The following is a 25337-nucleotide window of genomic DNA, read 5'->3' as shown; positions in this document are numbered from 1 at the left end:
ATCTTCTGCTTAGATGTATCAGCAACTTTGGTAAAAACTGCTCCGCTGACTGAGGTTTTTAATAACAATTTACTTTGAACACAATACTTTTCACTTTTTCAGCCATAAAAACGGTGGGCTGCATTTGACGTTTCGTGAGAGGGGAATCTGGGCTGCATATGACGTTGATATTTTTCCTCTTCGCGAGTCTCTCTCAGGTAAACACTATATGTTACGCATATATTTTTGCACTATTGGATTTTCATATTGTAGTGACCAGACTTGATTGCTTGGTTGTATAATTATTAATGGTCATGTATTAAAGTCCCTTGTCAAGTTACATACATCATGGACTACTAAGATCCTACATCTCTCCCTTCATTTATAATTCATTTCATAAAATATGTTATGTGCGTAATCCGCTTCCAATACCATTTGTTTATCAATCAGTAAGCCGAACTTCCTATTAATTATAGTTTGTTTGAACTTTGATTGTAGCTTGTGTCTGAAAATAAATAAAACGTGAGTCTACAGGAATGTTGAGTTATCATATAATGTTTCATGTTATCCATGTTCTACATTTCCATTTCCTTGTCCGTCTTCAAATTCTCACAATTGCTACTGCATGTGTGCCTTTGTAGTTGTAGTCTATACTTTGTTTTTCTTGCTTCACTCTTCATAAATATGATAATTTCTGACTTGGTATTATCTCTCCTTCTCATATCGTTACAAAGATTTTATTAACAATGTTTTTCATTTGTCTTTTTATTATTTTTCATTATTCTTGAAAGTTTCATTTTTTTTTTCAAATAAGTTTCCGTCACTGTAGAAATAAATTAAAGTTTATATTATTTTTTTTTTAATGCAAATGCTTTTACCCAGCCATTGAGATTCATCCTGAGGATCGCCTCTAGGTCTCAATCGGGTACACGAGATGCATCCCGCAAGGATCGCCTTCGGGTCTTGGAATGTTATAACTCCATCTTTTAAGATGGGTTTCATTATCTCTTGAGAATCATCCTGAGGTTCGCCTCTAGGTCTCATAGAGTTAAATATTTCCCCGCGAGGATCGCCTCCGGATCTCTGCGTACTTCATCCCTTTGTCTGGGTTCCACTATCCTTCCAGATCAGTGTACTTCATCCCAACAACAGGGTTCCGCTTAATCTCAAAGGATCGCCTTTGGATTTTCTGCTCATCTCAAAGGATCGCCTTTGGATGTTTTTTTTTTCGTGCTCATCTCAAAGGATCGCCTTTGGATATTATTTTTTCCATGCTCATCCCACTTATAGGGCTCCGCATAATCTCAAAGAATCGCCTTTGATACAACATTTTACGAGATCCACTCAACAATCTATGGCATCTCTTTTTTTTTGTTTTTCATTACGTTCTCAACTTAGTGTTTTCATGAGCATTCCATGGCTATTTTCTTTGTCAAATTTCGTATATTGTGAAACACGTAAGCTGATACGCTCTGCCCAAGGAAGTCAAAGAAATTACTATTACGAAAACATCCTGAACTGACGGGGAATCAAAACCAAACACCTTCAACATGGCTTTGCTTGGTAGCCGCGTACTTTACCACTAGGGTAAGGAACGGCTCTCAATAATTTCAGAGTTAAAGTATCTTGTATAATGCTCATGATTAGAAAATCATTAAGAATTGATCAGTCACATGATAATATTGAAGTGTATCATAAATTCCATTTAGTCTCCTGAGAGATTATCCATTCAAACCAGCCTGAACTACAATTTGGCAGCCAAATGACAGTATGCTAAATTATTTCGTACTTAATTTCAAATATCTACAACAACCAACGTCTTCCAAATTGGATAATATATAATTATTCCTGTAACACTCATGATGTCTGTAGAGCACCATCACTTTTCCACGGGTCAAACGTAAACCAATTCAAATTCGATATTGTTCCGTAGTTATTTTAACTCGTTATCGTGTAAGAACACTGGTACACTTTAATGATTGATCCAATAAACAATCAAATAACTATTGATATACAATAGTTATTTGATTTTTTCTCAATTTCGATTAGTTAGTTAAGGCTGGTTATACCAATTAAGCAATTTCTAATAACTTTTGTGATTTTTTCATTTTTCCTCCTTCAGAACTTAGAAATAATAAATTCAATCATTTCTTTTCCAAAGCATTTTTTTAGTGTCCTTAAAAATCTAGTAATCTAGTAAAACCTAATAATCTAAACGGCTCTGGTCAATATTTGAATACATTGCATCAGTTTTAAAATGAAATCTAAAATTTAGTTGTGTTCAACTGAAAACCGTATAGAACTAATTCCTGATTTTAATTAAAATAGAAATCAACACGAGTAACAACTTGAGACAAACTACAATCCAAGTTTGTTTGAGTTTCCTCGAACATCTATTGATGGCATGTATGTAATATGGAATATTACAAAGGTATGAGGACCATACAGACATTTTATTGTTACATTTACAAATACTATTGTCATTATATTACAACTTATTTCAATCAACCCTTCTTGAGATAATACATCTCTTCTAGGTGCGTACTTACTTCACGCAGGTATATTTACATCATAATAATCATTGGTACAACAGGAAAATGGAGACTTTTACTTGCTTCCTCGTGGTCAAATAACTTTTTGTTTTCTCGAGGATATAACAAACAAGAATTTCTAATCAATCTTATTCTCATTATCATTTATCTACTACATAATTGCATTGAACATAATTGTCGATGAACAATGTATAAAATTAATTGCAATACATTGACACTTTGTTCTATTGATCAAATCTAGATAATCAGAAGTGTATTATAGAAGGCCACATTCCTGAAAATGAATTCCTCAAATAGTATATTAACGGGTAAAGTAAATTTGGAAATAATTTACATTATGAGTCACAACAATATCTTTTCAATGTTAAACTTACTCATCTTATATTAAAACAAAGACTCAGTGTGAGTTGTATCTAATAACGGATACATGTCTATTGAAAGTATATTACAACATTAAATTTGAAATATAGTTCTACGGTCAACATTGTTCAGACCTAAGACAGTAGATAGTTTCAATTTCTTAAATACTGTCAAGCTACAAGTCCTTCAAATAAAGATATCTACCCGAACAAAGTCCTACATCAAGAAAAGAGCAAGTCGACAACATATCCTGTTTTCAGCATCAAGTTGATATCACAATTTGATATCTATTTGTCATAATTATTCGATGTATTATATTACTGCTTAGTGTTACAACTATGAAAGCTATGTTAATGTAATAGATAAAGCATTTATTTTTCTCAATTAGCTCTCAATGATATCAGAAACAATTTTCAATTTGATTTCACTGACAGCAAGAATAGTTTTCAATTTTATTTCATGGGAACATTTTGCTACTCTCAATTTTGCTATTTTAGCCGTTAAACCGGATGAAATGACAACAAACTGAGTTATCAAATTTCGCAACATCACAAAATCAAATTTAGCTTTGCTAATTTCTTGGTATCTATTAATTTTAATATTTGTATTAGCACTAATTTGTTAAAGTTGGAACTATAAGCAGCAATGGCATTTGAACCAAACTCTTTTCAAACATTAACAACTATTGTACCGAACCACTCAATTTGTTTATCTTTTAGGCGAACAATTCACTAACTTTCCTAATAAACAATCAAAACAGCGCCTCTGGTGTAACCCAAGTAAAACAGGTCAAAAATGACCCCAATTATCTATGAGGATTAAGCTCCGCAGTTGTGGATAGTACTCACCATACCAATGCAGTATACTACCTTTAGTTATCACCGTTTTAAGGCAATCAACATCAACATCCGTCTACTTCCAATGTTTTCCTTCTAGTTGTATATCTTAGAAAAGTGATCCGAACTTGCTGATTACGAACTATTATTGCTCCACTGTTCTCTTCAAGCTTTTTGGAAACTTGAAACGGCGTCCTTTACAGACCTCTAACATTGTAGCGGTTTGGGTGAGGTATAAATAATTAGTACTCCGTAATATCCCTTTCTTGATTTTGTTTTTGATAAAGTCCGTGGCGCAATTACTTTGGTTAAAAATTTTATTCCTCGTCGCCATTTTGTAGTGACCAGACTTGATTGCTTGGTTGTATAATTATTAATGGTCATTTATTAAAGTCCCTTGTCAAGTTACATACATCATGGACTACTAAGATCCTACACAAGCAAAGCAATGCGATTCCCGGTCAGTCCAGGATCTCTTCATAATGGAAATTTCCTTGACTTCCCTGGGGCATAGAGTATCATCGTTCCTGCCACACGATATACTCTCAGTTAATAACTGTGGATGTACTCATTAGAACACTAAGCTGAGAAGCAGGTTCTGTCCTAGTGAGGACGCAATGCCAATAAGAAGAAGATGTTTTGCCATAGCTTGGCATGGGAGACACTTTCGCTGATATGGTAAATCTCTTCCAAGGAAACTAGTGTGATGTTCAATTGGCTTTGCCGACCGGAAGAAAAATCTCGAATCTATCGTGGAGGAATAAAATGTGTTTTATTAGAATTCCGTCTATTATCCGAACTACTGATAAAATATTTACCTTTGAAAATACTTCTACTGGATTTGATGTTTTATGTCGTTTGTACTTGTCTTCCAATTTGGAAAAAGTTACGAATCTAGGAAATAGATTTCTAAATATTAGCTGTCTTAAATTTCCTTGTATTTTAATGATTTAATCACCTTTTAAAAGAAGTCAAGAATGTATAACACAACTTTACGTACAAACGCTCCATTTTTCCTACTGACATCTCGATCATATTTTTTACAGCGCATACCAGCATATAACATTTAACGAGGCAGTCTGTTTGGAAAATTTAAATGCGAAGCATATACCAGGTAAATGCTTGCGGCATATGATACATGTATGAACCCAGCATCTTCAATGTTTATTTGACCCTTGTTGTATTCTAATAGCTTAACGAATGATGAGTATAGGAGTGTTTTTGGAATGCACGTGTAGCGCAGAAACTATAAATTATATGAAATTTCTGATAGAATAACCTGTTCAATTTATTTCAGTGTAGAAGGAATGAAAGAACCTAACCAATGCTACTCCGGAAAGTGAGCCGGTTAGGAATAATAACCAACAACATTCAAAGATTTTGTCACAAACTAGTTCAGGATTTCAAAAACCACTATTTTACCTCATTTTTGAGTTGATCTCGGTATCTTCCCCACAAATGTGGCAAAAATAGAGAGAGCTGCACCTACCCAATGGAGGTAGTTTGGCCCAATAAGCCAAATTTTACATTATTCTCAAGCTTGGGTTGAAAATTTAAATATTTTTTTCCTATGGCTTCAAAGGCAAAGTACCTAAAGAAAATTCAGCCAAATTTGGGTTTTTGGGCTCAACTTTGATTTTGCGTTGAAACAACAACTCAGGTTTCAGTAGATCAGTGTTGCCGTGTGTATGTACTAGTTTTGCTACGAATAATTTCAGAAACTACATTAGACTGGCGCTAACATCGACTCCGACCACTATCTTGTGATGGTCAAACCGCGCCCAAAACTCTCCGTCGTCAACAACGTACGGTACCGACGGCCGCTCCGGTACGATCTAGAGCGGCTCAAGCAACCGGATGTCGCAACTGCATACGTGCAGCACCTCGATGCTGCATTACCGGAAGAGGATTAGCTGGATAAAGCCCCTCTTGAGTGCTGAACAGTGGCATCCATTCACCAGGTCAATAACAATAAAGCTGCTGGTAAGGATGGTATCGGAGCTGAACTATTAAAGATGGGCCCGGAGAGGCTGGTCATTTGTCTGCACCGGCTGATAGGCACATCTAACAGCACATAACAGCTACAGTATGGCCCATAAAAAAATGCTAAAATCGTCATATCATGTTTTATGGTAGTTTTTACAAAGAAAATGTGGATGAAACATAAATACTATTCATTGCCTGTATTGTTAAATCTATTTAGACTCAGTTTTTCACTTTGGACATGATATTTATCTGTTACTTTTGCCTTACCAGAGAGGAATTGGAAGCATACCTTCAAATTTTATCATGCGGACGTCGAGTTCAATATCTGTGGGATGAAAGCTTCTAAAACATCAACGATGGCGTGGGATTCTTCACAGGCCTTGTCTCCAGCATACGCCCATATCAAATGATAGAATTGGTTTATACCTGGGTAATTGGAGACTTAAACATATTTTCGAAAAAACTACTCATTTTGGAGAGCTGATTGAACCTTCATATAAGTATGATGGGCGGCTCCGTTTTGCTCAAAACCTATGTGCTAGTATTGATATAAGTTGTTTCTAACCGAAGGAACAAATTTCATCCTCAAAAATCTGTTATTGGCCTCCGTATTTATTTTTTATTCCACTTTTACAAAAAATAAAGGCATATCAAACTTATAAAACGCACATGTCCTCAAAACTATGACCCTGGCAAAATATTTTATTGTGATTATGAAAAACTCCTCCATCCTCTGATACCAAACACACTAAAATTTTCAACAATAAAGTGTAATTTTTGAAGGTGTAAAGTTTTTCACCATAGTATACGATAATCAGACGCTGTTTCTAGCTTTGGGCGGACAAAACTTTTGAACTTATTTGCTTTATTGCATTAATTAGGACAGTAAGAAAAACATGACAAAAATTGTCCTAGATAGCGAAGTTGTGTCAGAATATACTACAATAATCAGAAATTACATTTTCTATCAAAAACAATGAAAATAACGCCTGTGTATGCTATATTCACGTTCATACAATTTTCGCATTTTTTTATGGGCCATACTGTACAGGAGGAGTGGAAGGAAGGGGTAATATACCCCATCTACAAGAAAGGCAACAAGTTATATTGTGAGAACTTCCGAGCGATCACCATTCTAAATGAGGCCTACAAAGTATTATCCCAGATCATCTTCCCTCGTCTGTCACCTGTAGAAAACGAGTTCTTGGGAAGTTATCAAGCCGGCGTCATTGATGGCTGATAGACAACAAATCTTTATTGTACGATAAATCCTCCAAAAATGTCGTGAATACCAGGTCCCAACGAATTACCTTTTCATCGATTTCAAGGCGGCATATGATAGTATCGACCGCATAGAGCTATGGAAAATCATGGACGAGAACGTCTTTCCCGGGAAGCTCACGAGACTGATAAGAGCAACCATGGAAGGTGTGTAAAATTATGTGAAGATTTCAGGCAAGCACTCCAGTTCTTTTGGATCCCGCCGGGGACTACGACAAGGTGATGGACTTTCGTGCTTGTTGTTCAATATTGCGCTAGAAGGTGCGGAGAGCCGCGCTTAACAGCCGGGGAACGATTTTTACGAGATCCAGTCAATTTATTTGCCTCGCGATGATATGGACATTGTCGGCCGAACATTTGAAAAGGTGGCTGACCTGTACACCCGCCTGAAAAGCGAGGCAGCGAAAGTTGGACTGGTAGTGAATGCCACCAAGGCAAAGTACATGTTGGTTGGTGGGGCCGAGCGCGACAGGGCTCGCCTATTTAGCAGTGTTACGATAGACGGGGATACGTTCGAGGTGGTCGACGAGTTCGTCTACCTTGGATCCCTGCTGACGGCTGACAATGACGTTAACCGTGAAATATGGAGACGCATCATCAGTGGAAGTCGGGCCTACTATGGCCTCTACAAGAAGCTACGGTCAAAAAAGATTCACACCCGCATCAAATGTACGATGTAAAAAACGCTCATAAGGCCGGTAGTCCTCTACGGATATGAAACGTGGACAATCGTCAGTCAACTTGGACATTCCCAAGCAAAAGCGGAAGAAGTGGGATGCGATATCGACGAAGCGCATTCCGTTCGGTTTTGACGGGCTAATTTGTTAATTTGGACTTCGATACCAGTCCAATAGATCCGATTCCGCGAGATGGACCAGTCCGACCTACACCACGTGAAGAAGAATCATCCGATGAATGTGCATCTGGATTAGACGAAGATTTTTAATCGCGATAATCTTTAAATCCACCGGAGTCACAGGTGTTGAGGTGCAGCGATCGGGAGCGGGCAATTCCAGGCAAGTATAATGATTTTGTATTTCCGAGAAAAGGATTTTCGTTTTCCTCTTCAACAGAGCAGCCAAGCAGGTCAGAGCAATCAACAACAAGGATTGAAGGCGAGCAAACGTCCGGCGAACAAGGCGGGTGCTCCTCAAACGCGAACGGAAGCGTTGCGAAACGACGCAATGGTAATCCGCCATGGACGAAGAGTTTCGAGCGCTGATCGACAACGACACGGTGGAGTTGGTGCAGCTTGCAGCCGACAAGAAGGCCAACCAGAGGGTACTATGTCGGCGAAGAGAGGACAGTTTGCCGATTGAGGAGGAGTCTGTACAGTTTGAAGCAGTCAGCGCGCGTATGGAATCGCAAAGTGGATGCGGTTCTCAAATCCATGGGGTTCTGGCTGACCGAAGCGGATCCATGTTTGTACGTACGACGTATGAATGGTTCGATTGCGTATATTCTGATATACCTCGATGACATGGTCATCGTTACGCAAACGACGAACTTCCAGTCCAAACTGAAGGCGCTTCATGAACGGTTTTCCGTGGCTGACCTTGGAGATATTGGAGATTTTCTTGGTGTGCAAGTCGAGAAAAGTGCATCAGGGTACAAGCTCAACCAGCAAATATACATCCGAGAAATTGATTTGGGAATATAAGAAGTCATAAATAAAGTCGGAAATATTTCTCTTTTAACTCTTTGCACTAATTTGATGGCCCTGAAAAGGGCCGACGACTTTGTTAGCTTTGATGCTCTTACAGATAAATAACACCGCGGGATGTTATCAGTTGATTGCCATGGTCAAACGGGGAATCCTCAACTCAAATGTATAAATTTGAGCAAGTTATTTGCTTATACGACGAACCAGCTGAATGTTTCGTGGCGTGGATGGCGCACAACAGCACCGGGTAGTGGATCATCGGGCTTGTGCGATTTCACTAGTCCAACGCACGATTAGCAGCTCCTCGGACCAGCAACTCAGGGGGCTTCTGATATTTGTTTCTAACGGGATTGCTTCTTGACCACCAATGCTGATTTTATCACGAGTCGAAATCTTGAAGCACGGGACAACAGCTCCTCGGCCGATAAAATCTCCGGCGGCGATGACGATGGCTGGGTGAACGCAAACAAGCGGTTAACCGCAAAGCGAGAATGACTTGCCCGACCGTGTTCACAGTTCGACCGCAAATTCTCCTCTTCTTCTTCTTGGCGGCAGCAGCGGTGATGGCTTTGGCTTCGGACGGCATTTTCTCTCGCTCGCTCGACAGTTTGATTTGAGCGAAGCAAGCCAAAGGGGGGTTTTTCGTTATCGATGTCTGTGCCTGAGAAGCACGCGCGGTCAGAGCAAGCCGACCTGTTGCCTGCTGAGATGCGATCCAAGCGGAGAGTGAAAAGCAAATGACGTCAACTTTTCTCTAGCACCCCTGTTTATAGACTTGCTTGAAATCAACGTTCTCTTTTAAAACAGTTATTAAACAATTTGGACAGGTATGTGGGATTCAGTAAGTAAATGACATGAATCTTTGATGTCTTGTCTTTCGATTGAGGTGCTAGTCAAGGAATTTCGTTAAGCCAGCAAAAAGTTATAAACGTTTAAAATATTTCATGCTAATTTAACGCTCTTGGTTTTGAAATTCCAATTTCACTCCTGTATAGAGAAGAAAGACGTAGTCCTACGTAAAAAATATACTGGTAGCACTGGATTTTTATTTTGCTTAGGTAACCTACTATTGGCACCGGCATATTTTGAGACATTTCTACAAAAGAAACTTTTTTTTTGACGAAAAGTCATTTATTTCATGAATTTGGCCCAAGCTTCAAATAAGATCATCCCTACATAGCATTATCAAAATATTTGTTCAAGAAATTTTGAAAAAAATAAAGATAAACTTTTACAAAATTCGCAACTTTCAATGGTTTCTAACCCAGGTTGCAAAGTTCATCTTTAATAGGAATTTGGATTTCTCGTGGGTGATACAACATTTCACCCAGGGCTAAAAATCTCGTTAATAAAGATAGAAAAAAAAGAACATTTCACCATGCCGTTCCAAATAATCATGTCCAGCACAATTGTGTTGTTTCGTCCCGAAAAAGGCTTTGCGCATCTTTTAAGGAATACACACTTAGATTAGAATATTGGACTTGGTAACTAGTAAATGTATTTTTTGGACTACCAAAAAAGTAAGTAAAATTAGAATCATTGTCGCTCGTAATTGAATCATGTTTTTTTTTTTGTCATTGGTAAATGATAATAGTAGATAGTTCTCTGTAAAATTTCAAAAAATCTCTGTTTATTGATTTTGATTTTTTTTTCTAAGTTTACTGCCTTTTTCGGTAATCAAATATTTCCAAATATTTCTTAATTTCATGAAATCATGCGATAACTAAATTTTATCTTAAACTTCAAATTTTCGAAATAGATGAATCAACATTGGTAACAAAATGGGTGGCCATGTAGATTGTGCCACTTAGTCTTATTCTGCTACTATGGACCAATGCACAAATTCATTAATTTGACGTTTGAGCAGTGCCGAATTCACTCGTTACCATGGTCACGTAAATAACACGGCACCGCACAAACGTCAACGAGTGAACGCGTGCATTGGTCCATTCCTGATTGTCGTTTGCCCGAATGTCACTTTACCGAATGCCATTTCCCCGAATTACCCGTTTCCCCGAAAAATGATAAAAGATTCATTCATTCTAGGGTTGAGCACCATGACTTTTCGAACATTGATTTTGTTTTCTGGCACACGCTACTTCTGATTGATTGCCTATTCGACATTGATACTTGGAAACTAATTTAAAATAATTGTTTTCCGTTCTTATCTGTATCGTAGTTCGGGATTCCTGGAAACCGGAGTTGAGCGCATCGTCGACCAAGTGGTGAATCCAAAAATTTCAACAGTGTTCCATCCAAAGGTGGAGGACATAGTTTACAACTATCTGGGTATCGAAAAGCCCAAACCGGTGGTCAACGGAAGTGGCGGATTGGATGTGCAAACCGATTTTCTACCGGAAGATTTGGAAGCGGTAAGTCCCGATTCGGACAAGAAGTCTTCGAGTGCCTCCTCGGACATCCATCCAACAATGATGGAACAGAACCAACAGGAAGAGCTTACCGAATCCAAGGAGATAATTGACGATTTCGAATCGCCGGCGTTTGAACCTTTGGAAACGCGCCCACCAAGCCAACTAAAACAGGAAAGTAATGATTCGAATGCCTCGGCCATCAGTGGTTTGACTTCTCAGGAATCGGTCGAGAATGAGCCGAAGGAATTGGTTACCGAACCGACGTCTGAGCAAACCAATTTTAAAGCTAGCGAGAAGCAACAAGAGGATAATACCCAAGAAGAACCAGTGGCCGCTGGCACTCCAGAGAAACCAAGCCCAGAGATCGCTCAGAATGATTCACAGTTGTCGCAAGTGTCGAGCAACAGTCGATTATCTATCATTACCAACTCGGAAGCAACCACCCAGCAGCAACAACAGCTAGACACACTGGGAAATCCCCGGCTTGACATAACGGAAGAGGCCCAAATGCCAAAGTTCAACGAAAATTCCAACGAGGAAGAAGGTGAACTCTCGGACAGCAACGAAGGCACACCTGGCCCAAGCTCGGAGTTGGAACCACAAAGATCCAACTTCGATCTGCGACAGGAAGCGTACGATTTCAAAGGAACGGACCGCAATCGATACCTTGGAGCGGAACTGGAAGGAGAAGTGGCCGGAAGACCGGATGCTGGTCAAAATGGAGGTGAGTTTAGATCGATTTTAATCTCCAGTCACTATACACTCAACATAATCCACACGTCATTGCTACGTGAACACATATGTGTTTTTTTTTACTTTTCACATAGCACTTACGTGGATCATAATTAACCCTCTAATACCCAAATTTTTATTTTTCGATCTAAATATAATTTTTCGTTGTCTAAAATCGTTCTAAACACGTTTTGGGCATTAATCATTTTTTTATTGTAAATTTGTGAATTTTGGTTTTTGATTTTTATAATTTTTATTTTTGAATATCTCTTTTTTTTTAATTTTTTCTTGAAGCCTCTAGCTACGAAAAAATACACTAAATTGCAAAGTGTACCCCGTCTAAAGACGGGGTTGGGTATTAAAGGGTTAACACAAAATGAACGCATGTACTAATGAACTAAATCCGTTCTATCGGAATTTCGCGTAACAGCTACATGGATTTCACGTAGCTTTTACGAAGCGTTTTAATAGATCCTAGATATTATTGCATTATAAGCTACTAATTTTTTTTATGGAAACCCCTCCGAAATTTTTCAGTAAATTTCTCTGAAAGTCATCCGAAAATTCCTCTGAAATTGTTTGGAAATCCTCCTAGCACTCTTCAGAAAATCCTTCTTATATTCTTACAGACACCATGATTTATTGTTTCAAGAAATCTGCCTGAGATAATTTTGATTATACGTTTGGATTTTTTCCGGAAATTTCTTCGTGATTATTGAGATTTTTTTTCTTAGATTCTTTGAAAAAAAAATCTCTGTGATTCTTCTAGAAATTTAGCAGAAAGTGTTCCTCAAGAAAACTATCGGACAGCCTTCTGGGACTTTAAGAAATACCTATGAGATTCTTTGATTACTGATTTCTTTTTCTGAGAATCTTCTGAAAGTTACTTTTAAATGGTTCCGGAAATTCCTTTCGAAATTATTCCGTAAATCTTTATGGAGTTCGTCTGGACATCGGAATCATTCTGAAAAATATTCATGAAATCTTCTGGGTGTCTGTGAATTTCCTTTAAATATTTCGTCCAATGCGCTTTAATGCGTATAGCAGTCAATTCTGCGATGCATACGGAGCAAGACAAGGGTTCTGAAGTTTAGTGCAGTCTATAAAGCTGGAAATGGATGATTCTTTAAGCTTGTGGACTCTTAATAGAGACCTGAATAGTTAAATTCATACTAATTTGAATAAATGATCTTACGGTTGTTTTTTTTTTACAGCGTGTAATCACCACATGACTTTTGTCATATAATTCACGTTGATCAGTATATACTTAATATTTTCTTCTTTTCAATCATTGCCGAATAGGTGACGAAAAAGACGAGCCATTGAACACCTCGGATGAACGACATCAGAATGCACCGTCGCCGTTGCCATCGGCCAGGTTCGAGGAAAACTCATCGCACTCAGAGCGTTCACTGCGAATCTGCGAGGATTCAACCCTGGAGCAGAAAACTTTGGACGCCAGCGATCGCCTCGACAACTGCGATTCTGCCAAGACGCCATTAAATGATGAACACAGCACTCAGTCAGCACCGGATGTCGATAAGATGGACTCATCGCAGGTGGAGGTCGTCAGCTTGGCGGCCGTCCAGCATCACGTGTCCGAGGGTGACTCGCGAAAAGATCGCCATCGAAGTGGACGAGAACGTGAAAGTGATCGCCATCGACATTCCTCATCGCACCGTCATGGATCATCATCTTCGCGGGATGACCGAAGATCACATGGTTCTTCGAAGCACGGTAGCACCAGCCGCAGGTCGGATCGCGATCGGGATCGCAAACATGAGAACGGAAACAGCAATTCCAATAGTGGAAGTTCCAGGAAAACCCATGACAAGAGAAAGGAAGAGGATGATCATTACAGTTCACACGAAAAACCAACAAAACGGCGACGATCGACGGACAGAGACTCCAATGATGGAGCTGAAAATGGTAAATGTTATAAAACTACGGGACAGAGCGTGGTTCGATCAGGAGAATCTGCTCAGATCTCCTCGAAGGATTCACAAAATACAGACAGACGTAGCGGTGGAACTCAGGATAGTCAACCTCAGCTGAACGATTCGTTGGATTCGAGCTTTGAAGGTTTCGATGAGGATCAACTGCATGATAACCCGAAAAAGGTAGACAAATTGGCAAAATTTTTGACAAAATCGCCAAACAAGTTGAAAATGGGAGAGAATTCCCATAAACCGAACAAAAAGACGAAAAAACCTATTCATAGATCACCCAAAGAAGCTGATCGCAAAAGCTCCAGCAACATGGATGTATTTGCCTTTTCATTCGATAAGCCGGCGAAATTGGGCAAAAATGGAGAAACGGATCATGATGAGATACGGAATGTGGAACAACTGCTGCCAGATTCAATCGATTCATTGGACCATTTAGCTGAAGATGTGATTGTGCTGGAACCTACCGAGCTGGCAATGGTTATTCAAGCTAGTGATGAGCAAAACGCACAAGTGATTGGTTCAAACCTAGCTGGTGATGATGATGAAATACTGCAATCCGCGCCCCACATGTTTCCCAGAACCAATCCGGAAGATCTTGTCACTTTGACCACTCAGCCAGTGATAGTGGACCAAATGCTGACCAACGGAGACAATATGGATCTTGAATTGTTGATTGGCGAGAAGCAGCTGCACGGAGACGAAACGACCATGGACAAAATACAGCAAGGTTTGGATGTCGCTAAAAACCGTGTACGGAAACCGAAGATCGCATCCAACTTTAGTGAGGCTCGCAAGCTCATGAAAGTTCGTAGGCAGATCGAGCGAGAAGAGAAAAAGAAGCGAGAGCAAGCGATGGCTCTCGCTAAGAAACTGATCAACGAAACTGGAAGCGAAGACGATCAAGGAATTGAGCTGGAATTTGTTTGCGACGGCAACAGAAATAACTCTGCACCGATGATTTCCTCGCCGGTCAGGCAAAAAGCGCCAAAGCTCAATGGCAGCCTGGATGATGAAACAGATTTGCTGTATCTGCCCGAAGAGGATCAAGTTTATGCCGAAAACGAGAAACTGTTGGATTTCTTGCGGCTCAAAACTGCCGAAGTTTTAGTCCCAGATGATTTCAAGCAAAACGACAGTCGATTGTATTCGTTGGCGCCAACTCACGCCCACGAAAAGAGTGTACGAAATATATTCCCCGACAACGAAGACGATGAAACAATGACCGTGGAATTGGCCGAACCCCTAAGCGATCCATCAATCGCTGAGTCAGACACTAAAGATCAAGAGGACAATGTCAAACAGGAACTAGCGGTGCCGTCGTCAGAACGAGTGACAGCAATTGAAATGGCCACAACGGAGGTGGAGAAAGCAGTAACACCCAAACAGCGAACATCGAAGAGAAAGCAATCCCGTTCGCCTCCCAACGCTGCGACCAACACGGATGTGGATTTCGAGGCGTGTCTTCCGGTGCAACGGATTGACAAGCAAGCGATGAAAGCAGGTAGGCAGTAATTTTACTTTGAAAGTTGACATACGATTCATACGATCCTATGGAGGGAAATAAAAGACAGAATGACCGACAGCAGAATTTCAAAAGACAGAATTTTGTATGGTAGAACTTTTTAATAGGAAGAAGTACCAAATGACAGAGTTAAAAGGCTGGTTTTTGTTGAGGACATAAACGTCGCGTCGATATTTTTGGTTTGTTTGCTGGGAATGCCAACAGATGGTGCTCACGATTTTCGCACATTCCAATTGATCACTCTTTATGCAGAAAGAATATGTTTACAATTCTTGCTTTAACTCGTCCAGTAAGTTTTTGTTATGACACGCAACCAATATTTTCAGACTCATTTCGATGAATTAACCTCAAATACAATCCTTTCTCTAGGACTCGTTGATTGGTTTTAAGCAATTAAATGACATAATTAAACTTCCCTCTCTAAATTGTCCAGTGTGTTATATAGTCAACACCTCCGTTGCCCTGCTATTCTGTACTTGTGTCATCAAATGTTTGTCGTAGTACCGCTTTCACTTTTCAGTCAGAACACCCAACTCTATTAACAGTAGAAGCTTCGGTATCAAGAAAGTTACGAGGAGCTCCGGAATCAAAAACGTCTATAAATGGATTATCGGCTATATCAGCGATAACTTAACTGATTTTCGAAATTCTTTCACGTATCTCACCCTCAAGGTTTATACAGTTTTAAAAAACTGTTCCATGGGGTGGCACAAATCTCCCGTAGAGCGATTAAACCAATACATTTTTTGCTAACTGAAACTGCATCAGCATCGTGTCAAATCTTACCGAAAAAGTTTTTATTTTAACCTTTCGGTCGTCGCGTGAATTTTTGTAACGCGAGTACTTTATACAACACCCTTGGTTTTTCATATTCACATTCAACATGAAATACCTCGTGATCTAGATTAAATATAGAAAAACCATCTTCGACAAAGTGGTTTAGGAGATCAAGGGCTGACATAAAATAAATAAATTATACTATACGGTGATGCCAATGAGCATGAAATATTTCAGCAGCACTAGCATTTAACAAGATGGCGTCTTCGGCAGAGTTGTTCAGTAACTCAAAGGCTATCTTTATTCATGCATTGAAATTGGAGATTGGCTAAAACAATGATAGCCCTAGAGCTACTGAACAACTTTGCCGAAGACACCATCTTTCTAAGTGTTGAGGATCCTGAAGTATCCGCAAAAAAAGTTTCATGCCCACTAGCGCCGCCTGGTGACAAAATCTCGAATCTCTTGTGCAGAATAATGGTAATCCTTAAGCTACTGAACAACTTTGCCGAAAACGCCATCTTTCTTTGTGGTCAGGCTCCTGAGATGAGCATGAGCATGACTGACCGCCCGCAGATGCTACTCCGTTATTGCAAGAACAGCTGTACTTACACAGGCAACCAACAGACGCTACTCAGGATCAGTAGCATCCTCAATGTGTAAGTACTGGTGCTCTCATTATTATAATAAACAATATCGGCGCCCGCTGCGTCCGAATGCAGGTCAATTTGGGGATGGGAGGGAAATGTTGACGTGTTACTTGCTTTATGGAAGCCGAGGAGTCCTCTGCACTTCCACAAGTAAACACTGGGAGTTTGGATATGGGGGAGGGATGCGTTTTGGTAAACGATAAATATGCGGCGCGCAACACGATTGATCCTGCCCCCATCACCCGCCCCCGTAGATGCAAGCGTCAAGGTCGAAAGATCAAACAGAACTTCTTTGTGGTCAGGCTCCTGAGATATTTACAAAATAAAAGTTTGATGCTCACTAGCGCCGCCTGGTGGCAAAATTTTGAATAAACTTGGTCAAACAATGATAGCCCTTGAGTTACTAAACAACTTTGTCCAAAACGCAATCTTTCTAAATGGAAAGGCTCCTGAGATATCTGCAAAAAAAAAGCAAAAGTTTCATGCACACTAGTGTCACCTAGTGGTCAAATTCTTAACTAAATGAGGTACCATCAAATAGCGCTCAAATTGTGGTCTACTCGAACCACATATTGTGCGTTCATTATTATGCGACTCCTATGTACATATGTTGATTTTACCGCATTATGCAGAGCCATAAAGAAGAAAGAAGAAAAACTGTTGAGTATTGTTCTTAAGAGGCAATGTTGTTAAATGAAAAAAAAAAAAAAAAAATGACATTTTTCGATATACATTTGCTTGTATAAGTGCAGTGAACATGCTTGAGCAAGATTTTATGTAGTTTGAACATTTTTGACTAGTTAAGTTAAAGGAATTCGAGATTAACCTCAGCATTTACTTAAAAATATTTAAATTTGAATTAAATTTAAACTTAAAGAAATCCTGGTTTTTACTATGTACTAAAATTTATATCACATTGGGGTTTTCAACTTTTTTGCATATACATCAAATGAAGTGATAACATGTAGTTTTTTCGGCATAAATTAGATTATACGAGTTCAGTGAACATGTTTGGGCAGGAATAAAAATTTTGGATTACAGTCAAAACTTCTTTCATTAGAAAACCAACGAGGAATCTTAAATTTGCATTCTGTTTGTCTGTAAAACAATGTTCAAAGCTATAAGATGTAAATTTTGTGACATGATTTTTTTTGTAGAAATCAAGTGAATATGTTTGAGCTTAGAAAGTAATTTTTGGATAATCAAAAATTTTTTTTACTAAAAAACTTATTTGTTCTATTTGTGTGTCATGAAAGAAAAGTCCCAATGTTTGAGCAAAACGGGAAACTCTGGATGACACTAAAATCTCCTTTTATTTCATTTTCATTTTGCAGCGTTTGGTGGGGCAATGCCGGGGACAGGGATAGGTAATGGCCGTGATAGTCTACGCTAGAGATGTACCGAATATTCAGCCGGCCGAATATTCGAGCCGAATATCTCGATTTTTTTATTTTGCCGAAAATTCGTTCTGCCGAATAATGAAATCCGTTATTCGGTCGAATAGGCCGAATAGTAACCGAATAATAACAAAATAAACTAAACTGTAAAAAAATATTATGTAAGGAAAATTTAAAAAAATCAATAATTTATTCAAATGATGACCGAATTTTTCTTTTTATGGACACCTTGAATAGATTTTGATGTCAAATATTGAACAAATGATAATTTCTCTGTTCTATGGCGTTACCATTTTCTGTAAATCAAATTGTATCTCATCTTGCAGGAGCTGTAACGTACCGCTTGGCTAGTTTGAAGCGTTTGAAAATTTGTTTTTACGGTATAGATGAATCGAAGCTAAACCCGGTATTTTTAAGAGCACAACTCTAGAGAACCAGGCAACCGTTTGTGCTGAAAATTTAACTTTCTGGTCAATCGCCTGGTGGTGACCAATCATTCAAATATTCAGCGCGAACGGCTATCAGGTTCTCTAGATTTATGCTCTTGAAAAATCGAGGTTTGGCTTCCATGCATCTTCACCATAAAGTCCGTCAATTATTCAGGACTTTCCATACGTTCTATGTTCTTTGCAAAACCTACTGATCACGTTCTTCTATTATCATGCGAGTCAGGGGTCTGCGGTATATTTGCTTCAAACACTTGAAGCACTTCCACAAGTCGGATGAAGAGTAAATTAAATTTCTTAAACTTGATGATAATACTTCCCTGACCAGAATTAGGGGCCGTCCATAAATGACGTAGCATTTTTTCACTGATTTTTTACACCCCCCACCCCCCTCGTAGCATTTCGTCACAAATGCTGATATCCCCCCTTGGAAAATACGTAGCATATCAAGCAACCCCCCCCCTATCATTTTTTAATTTGTTTTCCTTAGCAATTGGGTCAAAACAAAAAATTGGAATTCAGAAGTTCAATACAAAGTTTGATATTAATTACTGACTGAAACGTAAGGATAAACTAACGGATAATTGTTTGATATACAGTAGCGCTCAAGAGTAATTTGCAAAATAGTTTTGAATAAACTAAAGATGTTGGCTGAATTGTACTACTTTTGCTGTTGTTACCACAAAAAAACTAGTTTAGAACTGAAAATGTAGAAAAAAATTCTTTGTTAGAAAATAGATTGCAATGAAAATGATCAACATTATTGAAACATCTTAATATGACATTGATATTTATCATTATTATCCAAATGCAATTCGATTCAGCAATCAGTGGCCAGATATATAAAAGATTACACTTATAATATTTGGAAACTAGGCGATTATTATACAAATTTTTCATCTTTATTAATATGTCAGCTAAACTTCAATATCGTTCCCCATACTGAAATAATCTTGCACAACCTATATGAAACAATTATATAATGAAACTAATATTTCTTCAAATTACCGAGTTTTTAAGACAATTGAATGATAGAACAATTTCGATAACACTCGAACCTATTGTCCAGGCTATTTCATCAAGATTATTGATTATTGATTGATCAAAACAAATTTATGAGTTGATAGGGTGAAGATCTTCTGCAACATTGAAAGCATAAATCACGGAATAAATATCTTGTTTTAATGTTATATTAGCAAGAACAAACATATGTTTTTTTAAGAAATAAAGCTTTGTCAGAAAATATGAATAAAACTTTAACAAAGTAATCCAAGTCGTCAAAGCATTGATTTTTAAATAATTTATTTATCTTTTAATTTGTTTATTTATAAATTAATTTATTAGGACATAAATAAAAAATAATGTTTACATGATTATTTGAAGCTTTAAAGAAATCTGTTTGATCGCATTTATCAAGAAAATCTAAAATTTCTTAGATTTTCTTCAATCTTGTCATATGAATGTTATGAAGCTGAATCATCATTTAGTAACCCAACTTTATAGGTAAAAAATAACAAGTTTGATAAAAAATAATTGTATGTGATTTTCCAGCGCCTCTTATTTTACCGAAGTGATTTAAAATGCTACGTCCACTAGCTAGGACCCCTCCCTCCCCCTCGAAACACATCGTCACAAATTCGTGAAGACCCCCCTCCCCCCTAAAAAGCTACGTCATTTATGGACGACCCCTTATCATATTTAAAGAACCCTTTTCGAAGCTATTGTATCCAATTCTGAAATTATTCTTATTGTGCATGCTCATGCGTTATATTACTAATGATCACAATGATGCAACAGATAAGAAGGTGAGAAAGAGAGAATATAGGAACAGTGATTAGGCCATCCGTAGTACCTACTTCCAGCACAGCCTTCCATACTGATACACCTGGAGATCACTACAGCAGACAGAATCACAAATCGGCCACGTTCTGATTGATGGACGGCACTTCTCCGACATTATCGACGTCAGGACCTATCGTGGAGCTAACATCGGCTCTGACTATTATCTGGTGATGGTTAAACTGCGCCCAAAACTCTCCGTCGTCAACAACGTACGGTACCGACGGCCGCCCCGGTATGGCCTAAAGCGGCTCAAGCAACCGGATGTCGCAGCGGCATACGCGCAGCACCTTGAAGCTGCATTACCGGAAGAGAGTGAGCTGGATGAAGCCCCTCTTGAGGACTGCTGGAGATCAGTGAAGGCAGCCATCAACAATGCAGCGTAAAGCAACGTCGGGTACTTGGGACGGAGTCGACGGAACGATTGGTTCGACGAAGAATGTAGGCAGATTCCGGAGGAGAAGAATGTAGCGCGGGCGGTCATGCTGCAGCAAGGGACTGACAGAACGTGGAGCGTTTTAGACGGAACCGGCAACAGCAGACCAGCCTCTTTCGGGAGAAAAAATGCCGCCTGGAGGAGACGGAGTGCGAGGAGATGAAACAGCTGTGCCGGTCTCAAGAGACACGTATGTTCTATCAGAAGCTCGCATCCCGCAACGGCTTCGTGCCGCGAGCCGAGATGTGCAGGGATAGGAGTGAGAGCATTTTGACGGACGAGCGTAAGGTGATCGAAAGGTGGAAGCATTTGTCTGCACCAGCTGATAGGCACAATCAATGGGAAACAGAACAGCTACCGGAGGAGTGGAAGGAAGGGGTAATATACCCCATATACAAGAAAGGCGACAAGTTAGATTGTGAGAACTTTCGAGCGATCACCTGATCTGAATGCGGCCTACAAAGTATTATCCAAGATCATCTTCCGTCGTCTGTCACCTGTAGTAAATGAGTTCGTGGGAAGTTGTCAAGTCGGCTTCGTTGACGGCCGATCAACAACGGACCAGATCTTTACTGTACGGCAAATCCTCCAAAAATGTCGTGAATACCAGGTCTCAACGTATCACCTTTTCATCGATTTCAAAGCGGCATACGATAGTATCGACCGCTTGGAGCTATGGAAAATCATGGACGAGAACAGTTTTCCCGGGAAGCTCACGAGACTGATAAGAGCGACGATGGAAATTGTGTGAAGGTTTCATGCGAATACTCCAGTTCGTTTGGATCCCGCCGTGGACTACGACAAGGTGATGTACTTTCGTGCCTGTTCAATATTGCGCTAGAATGTGTTATGCGGAGAGCCAGATGATATATGGATGGATGGATGATATGGAAATTGTCGGCCGAACAATTGAAAAGGTGACACCCGCCTGAAATGCGAGGCAGCAAAAGTTGGACTGGTGGTGAATGCGTCCAAGACAAAGTACGTGCTAGCTGGTGGGGTCGAGCTCGACAGGGATCGCCTAGGTAGCAGGGTCACGATAGACGGGGATACGTTCGAGGTGGTCGGCGTGCTGGAAGTAGGTGCTACGAATGGTCATATTCTTGGAGGCGGCGAAATCAATTAGTCGTAAGCTGTTTTCGTTCGTCAGCCGGTGTGCACTGACCTTTCCAATAGTCGCGACTAGTCGGTCTGAACTAATCCTCTTGTCCAACCTGAGCGTTTATATCTCCTATGATGATTTTGCCGTCGTGGCTTGGACAGCTATCATACTCGCGTTCGAGCTGCGCGTAAAAAGCGTCTTTGTCATCATCGATGCTTCCGAAGTAAAGGTTGTGCACGTTTTATGCTGAAGTTGATCCTCAACTTGCACATTCTCTCATCGTTTGACCACCACCCGATCACGCGCCTCTACATATCACCCATCACTAAATAGCTATAAAAGCGTGTGCTCCCAATTTAGTTGAGAGAATTACGGTTCCTCGTACTGAGTTTCCAATCGCTAGTCCCTTTACGTCGCTTTGGTCTTCGCCGATTGTCCTCGTTCATATTCTCTTGTTGATTATTCATTGCTTGATTTTTTACGGCTTTGCACTAAGCCCCTAGATTTCTAGAGGACCATTCCCCTTAAATGTTTGGAGGGCCATAGTGCTGTTGTATGGGCCGTAACATCACAAGGACACCCGCCCACCCCCTTCAGCGTTAAGAAATTTGTGAATGGGCCCTAACATGGAATACAGACGCTCCAGATTTGCAGAAGCAAACCCATCCCCTTCTCTGTCAGCATATGACCAAAGTTCCCATCAGGGTTGGTTACCCGATCTTCCCTAAGGTTGCTCGTACCCCGTCCAGTACCACGACGAGGTAGGGACTGGAGTTGCTGGGCAGGAACTCGAAAGTACAGTCAGCGGTTTAAAGAAAGTAAAGTGTGCTATCACTATGTTAGTGGTACGACGAGATAATCATTGCATATCATGGTAAAACACAAAAGAAGAGCTGTTCTTTAAAGACGGACAAGTTATGATGAAAAAGTTTATGTGCTCAGAAAAGTCAAGCTATTTTCCATTATGGAAAGATCCCTGGTCGACCGGGAACCAAACTCAGACACCTTCGGCATACTTTTACTTTGTAGACGCGGACTAGACCACAAGGCTAAGGGCGATGACATATTGCAGGAGTAGAGAAGGGATAAAAGGAGAGAAGAGAAAAGAGTCAAAGCTCTCTCAATGCAAACTATATGGAAAACGCGCTTACCTGGTATACTGAAGGCGAAGTGAAGAGGTTCAAAGAGACCTGTGGAAATCATTTGCTGCTTCGACGCGCAAGAACGCTAGTGAACGCTAGAGGAATATGATATGACTGCGCTCGTTCTTGGCGTAAATGGAGCACGGATCAGAACGTTTGCTAGTAAATTAAATCCACAAATAGGGAATTTTATAATTAAATGAATTAACTTTTGTAACTTACCATAATTACAACTGATTTATTGATAAACTGTTACCGTGATGAATCAAAATCCGGACACTCTGGTGAAATTCAATCATTTCAATGTTAAATATCCTTCCTAGTGTGAGAATATTATTCCTACTATTAATGTCAACTATTGTTGACCATTGTAACATGAATCGACATCAAGTTAGTCTTGTAAATCATTAACAAAGACAAATACAAAAGTCGGTTCCGCTCAGAAGAGCGTTTGCTTTCAAAATTAACGATAACCAAAGAAATTCTACTCAATGCGCCATCGCGTTTCGGCGATTCATCACGCGTTTGTTACGTGCTTATCATATGTGATTCATGTTCTGTAGTGATTTGTTTGTATTTTGTTCTCGGTAAAGTCAATAGTTTCGAAGAAATTAATGAAATGCATGTAATTCTGTGCTAAAAAAAGACTGTCCGGATACTTATATGTGTGGTTTCGAATCCTGACACTGTGTGTTAGCATACAATTTTTCATAGTTCAAAAAGAAATACAACATCATAATTGTTCGAAAACCTGGAAAACTCGTTGAATGTTGTACCGTTGTGATTTTAAATAGTATTAACTGAAAATGTTTGTAAATTATGTGTAATTATTGGGGGAACGATGCACTTATCACAAGTATCTTTTGAAGACTTCAAAACCTACGTTTTATGATGTTTTTGTATAATCCAACAGAGGAACAACATTATTTTTACAAATCCATGAATCTTTGTATCGTGACATCAAGGTATGTTTAATGGTTTTTATTTTTTTTTAAGAACAACTGCGATTTTTTGAATGTCCGGATTTTGATTCATGTGTGCGGATTTATGGACACGACATGATGCAGAATTAACTCAATTTTCATTAAATTCATTGTAAATTTAGTGAAAATTATCAAGTTCTAACCTAAAAGCTATCATCCCAAAGTAATGCATAATAAAATAACGATTAACCAATCGTATGCAAGCATTTGAATATGTGTATCATCTTAGGTGTTCGGGTTTTGATGCATCACAGTAATCAGTATTTTTGTTTTCTATATTATTTTATTGCTTTCTCCAGTTGATAACTACTTCAGAACATCTTTTATCATTAAATGTGGTGGAAGAATCCCTACTTGGTATTGTTGGCGAAAATGAAAAACTGTTTTCGATCGAAATGGCATTTGAATATAAACAAGAACAGGGGTGAATAATATTTTGCTTGTTCAGCACTAATCTCTCTTTTAATTATCTATATTTTTCAACATTTTTATTACAATCATGAATAATTATAATTCGTCAATCATATATTCCTTATTTCTATTTGTCTTGTTTCCTGTATACATTTTCCTCATGAATCGAGATAAAAAGATGTCGAAGAATGTGATTAGTTGATCATGTAAGCTCAGGCTTTGATTTAAACTTTCATCAGTTTGAATATTCACTCTTGTATAATTTTCAGAGTACTCTTGGCTTTATGTGACTCCATTTTGCTGATTTGAAGAGCTGTTAGATGATTTGACAGCAAATAAACAGAAATACAGAATGATAATACTGACATCTAAATTAGAAAAAAAATCAGATGGATTTTCCATCGAAAATTGAAATTCAAGGTAAAAGCAATATTCTCCATCCCAACCTCACCTATCTAAAATAATCTATCCAGCCCAATGTGAAACAAAACCAAAACAACGCCATTATGGGTTCCGGGCAATTCGATCGGATAAACCTTAAGTAACTGTTTGTAAAACGCCTCTAAAAACAGGAAATCTTCCTAGAGTTCTTGATTACGATTCAATATCAAGCACCAGTTCAATAAAATTTTGTGAAATATTGTGTGCAACACTATCATCCAAAGAATTGCTGTTCCATGACTCGATATTTCCATGAGTCGATGGTCCCTTCAATGTCGACTCATGGAGGTTTCACTGTATCTAGATATTTTGTGCAACACTATGGCTTACGTAAAACAAACTTGCTCCTGGTGGATCACTTGTAAATGCGGTATATAAAAAATCGACAAGGTATGTTTGATAAAATCTCAAACTATATTACTTAGTACAGACAGAAAGCGAGGATGTGAAAGAGGAGCGTACGCGTTGAAGGTCTCTCCAT

General features: G+C 39.1%; 1 protein-coding gene across 1 annotated transcript in view; it reads left to right on the top strand.

Annotated features, from left to right (window-relative positions):
* The window catches only part of LOC5565059 (biorientation of chromosomes in cell division protein 1-like 1), a 30907-nt gene that overhangs the window by 1341 nt on the left and 4229 nt on the right, over window positions 1-25337 (top strand). Inside the window, exons 2-3 of the mRNA XM_001649363.2 lie at window positions 10837-11753; window positions 13064-15211. Of these exons, the coding sequence (XP_001649413.2) occupies window positions 10837-11753; window positions 13064-15211 (3065 nt within the window). The remainder of the gene's footprint in view (window positions 1-10836; window positions 11754-13063; window positions 15212-25337) is intronic.

Source organism: Aedes aegypti, chromosome 1, assembly GCF_002204515.2.
Source record: "Aedes aegypti strain LVP_AGWG chromosome 1, AaegL5.0 Primary Assembly, whole genome shotgun sequence".
Lineage (NCBI taxonomy): Eukaryota > Metazoa > Arthropoda > Insecta > Diptera > Culicidae > Aedes > Aedes aegypti.
This window is presented reverse-complemented; position numbering and strand designations above follow the sequence as displayed.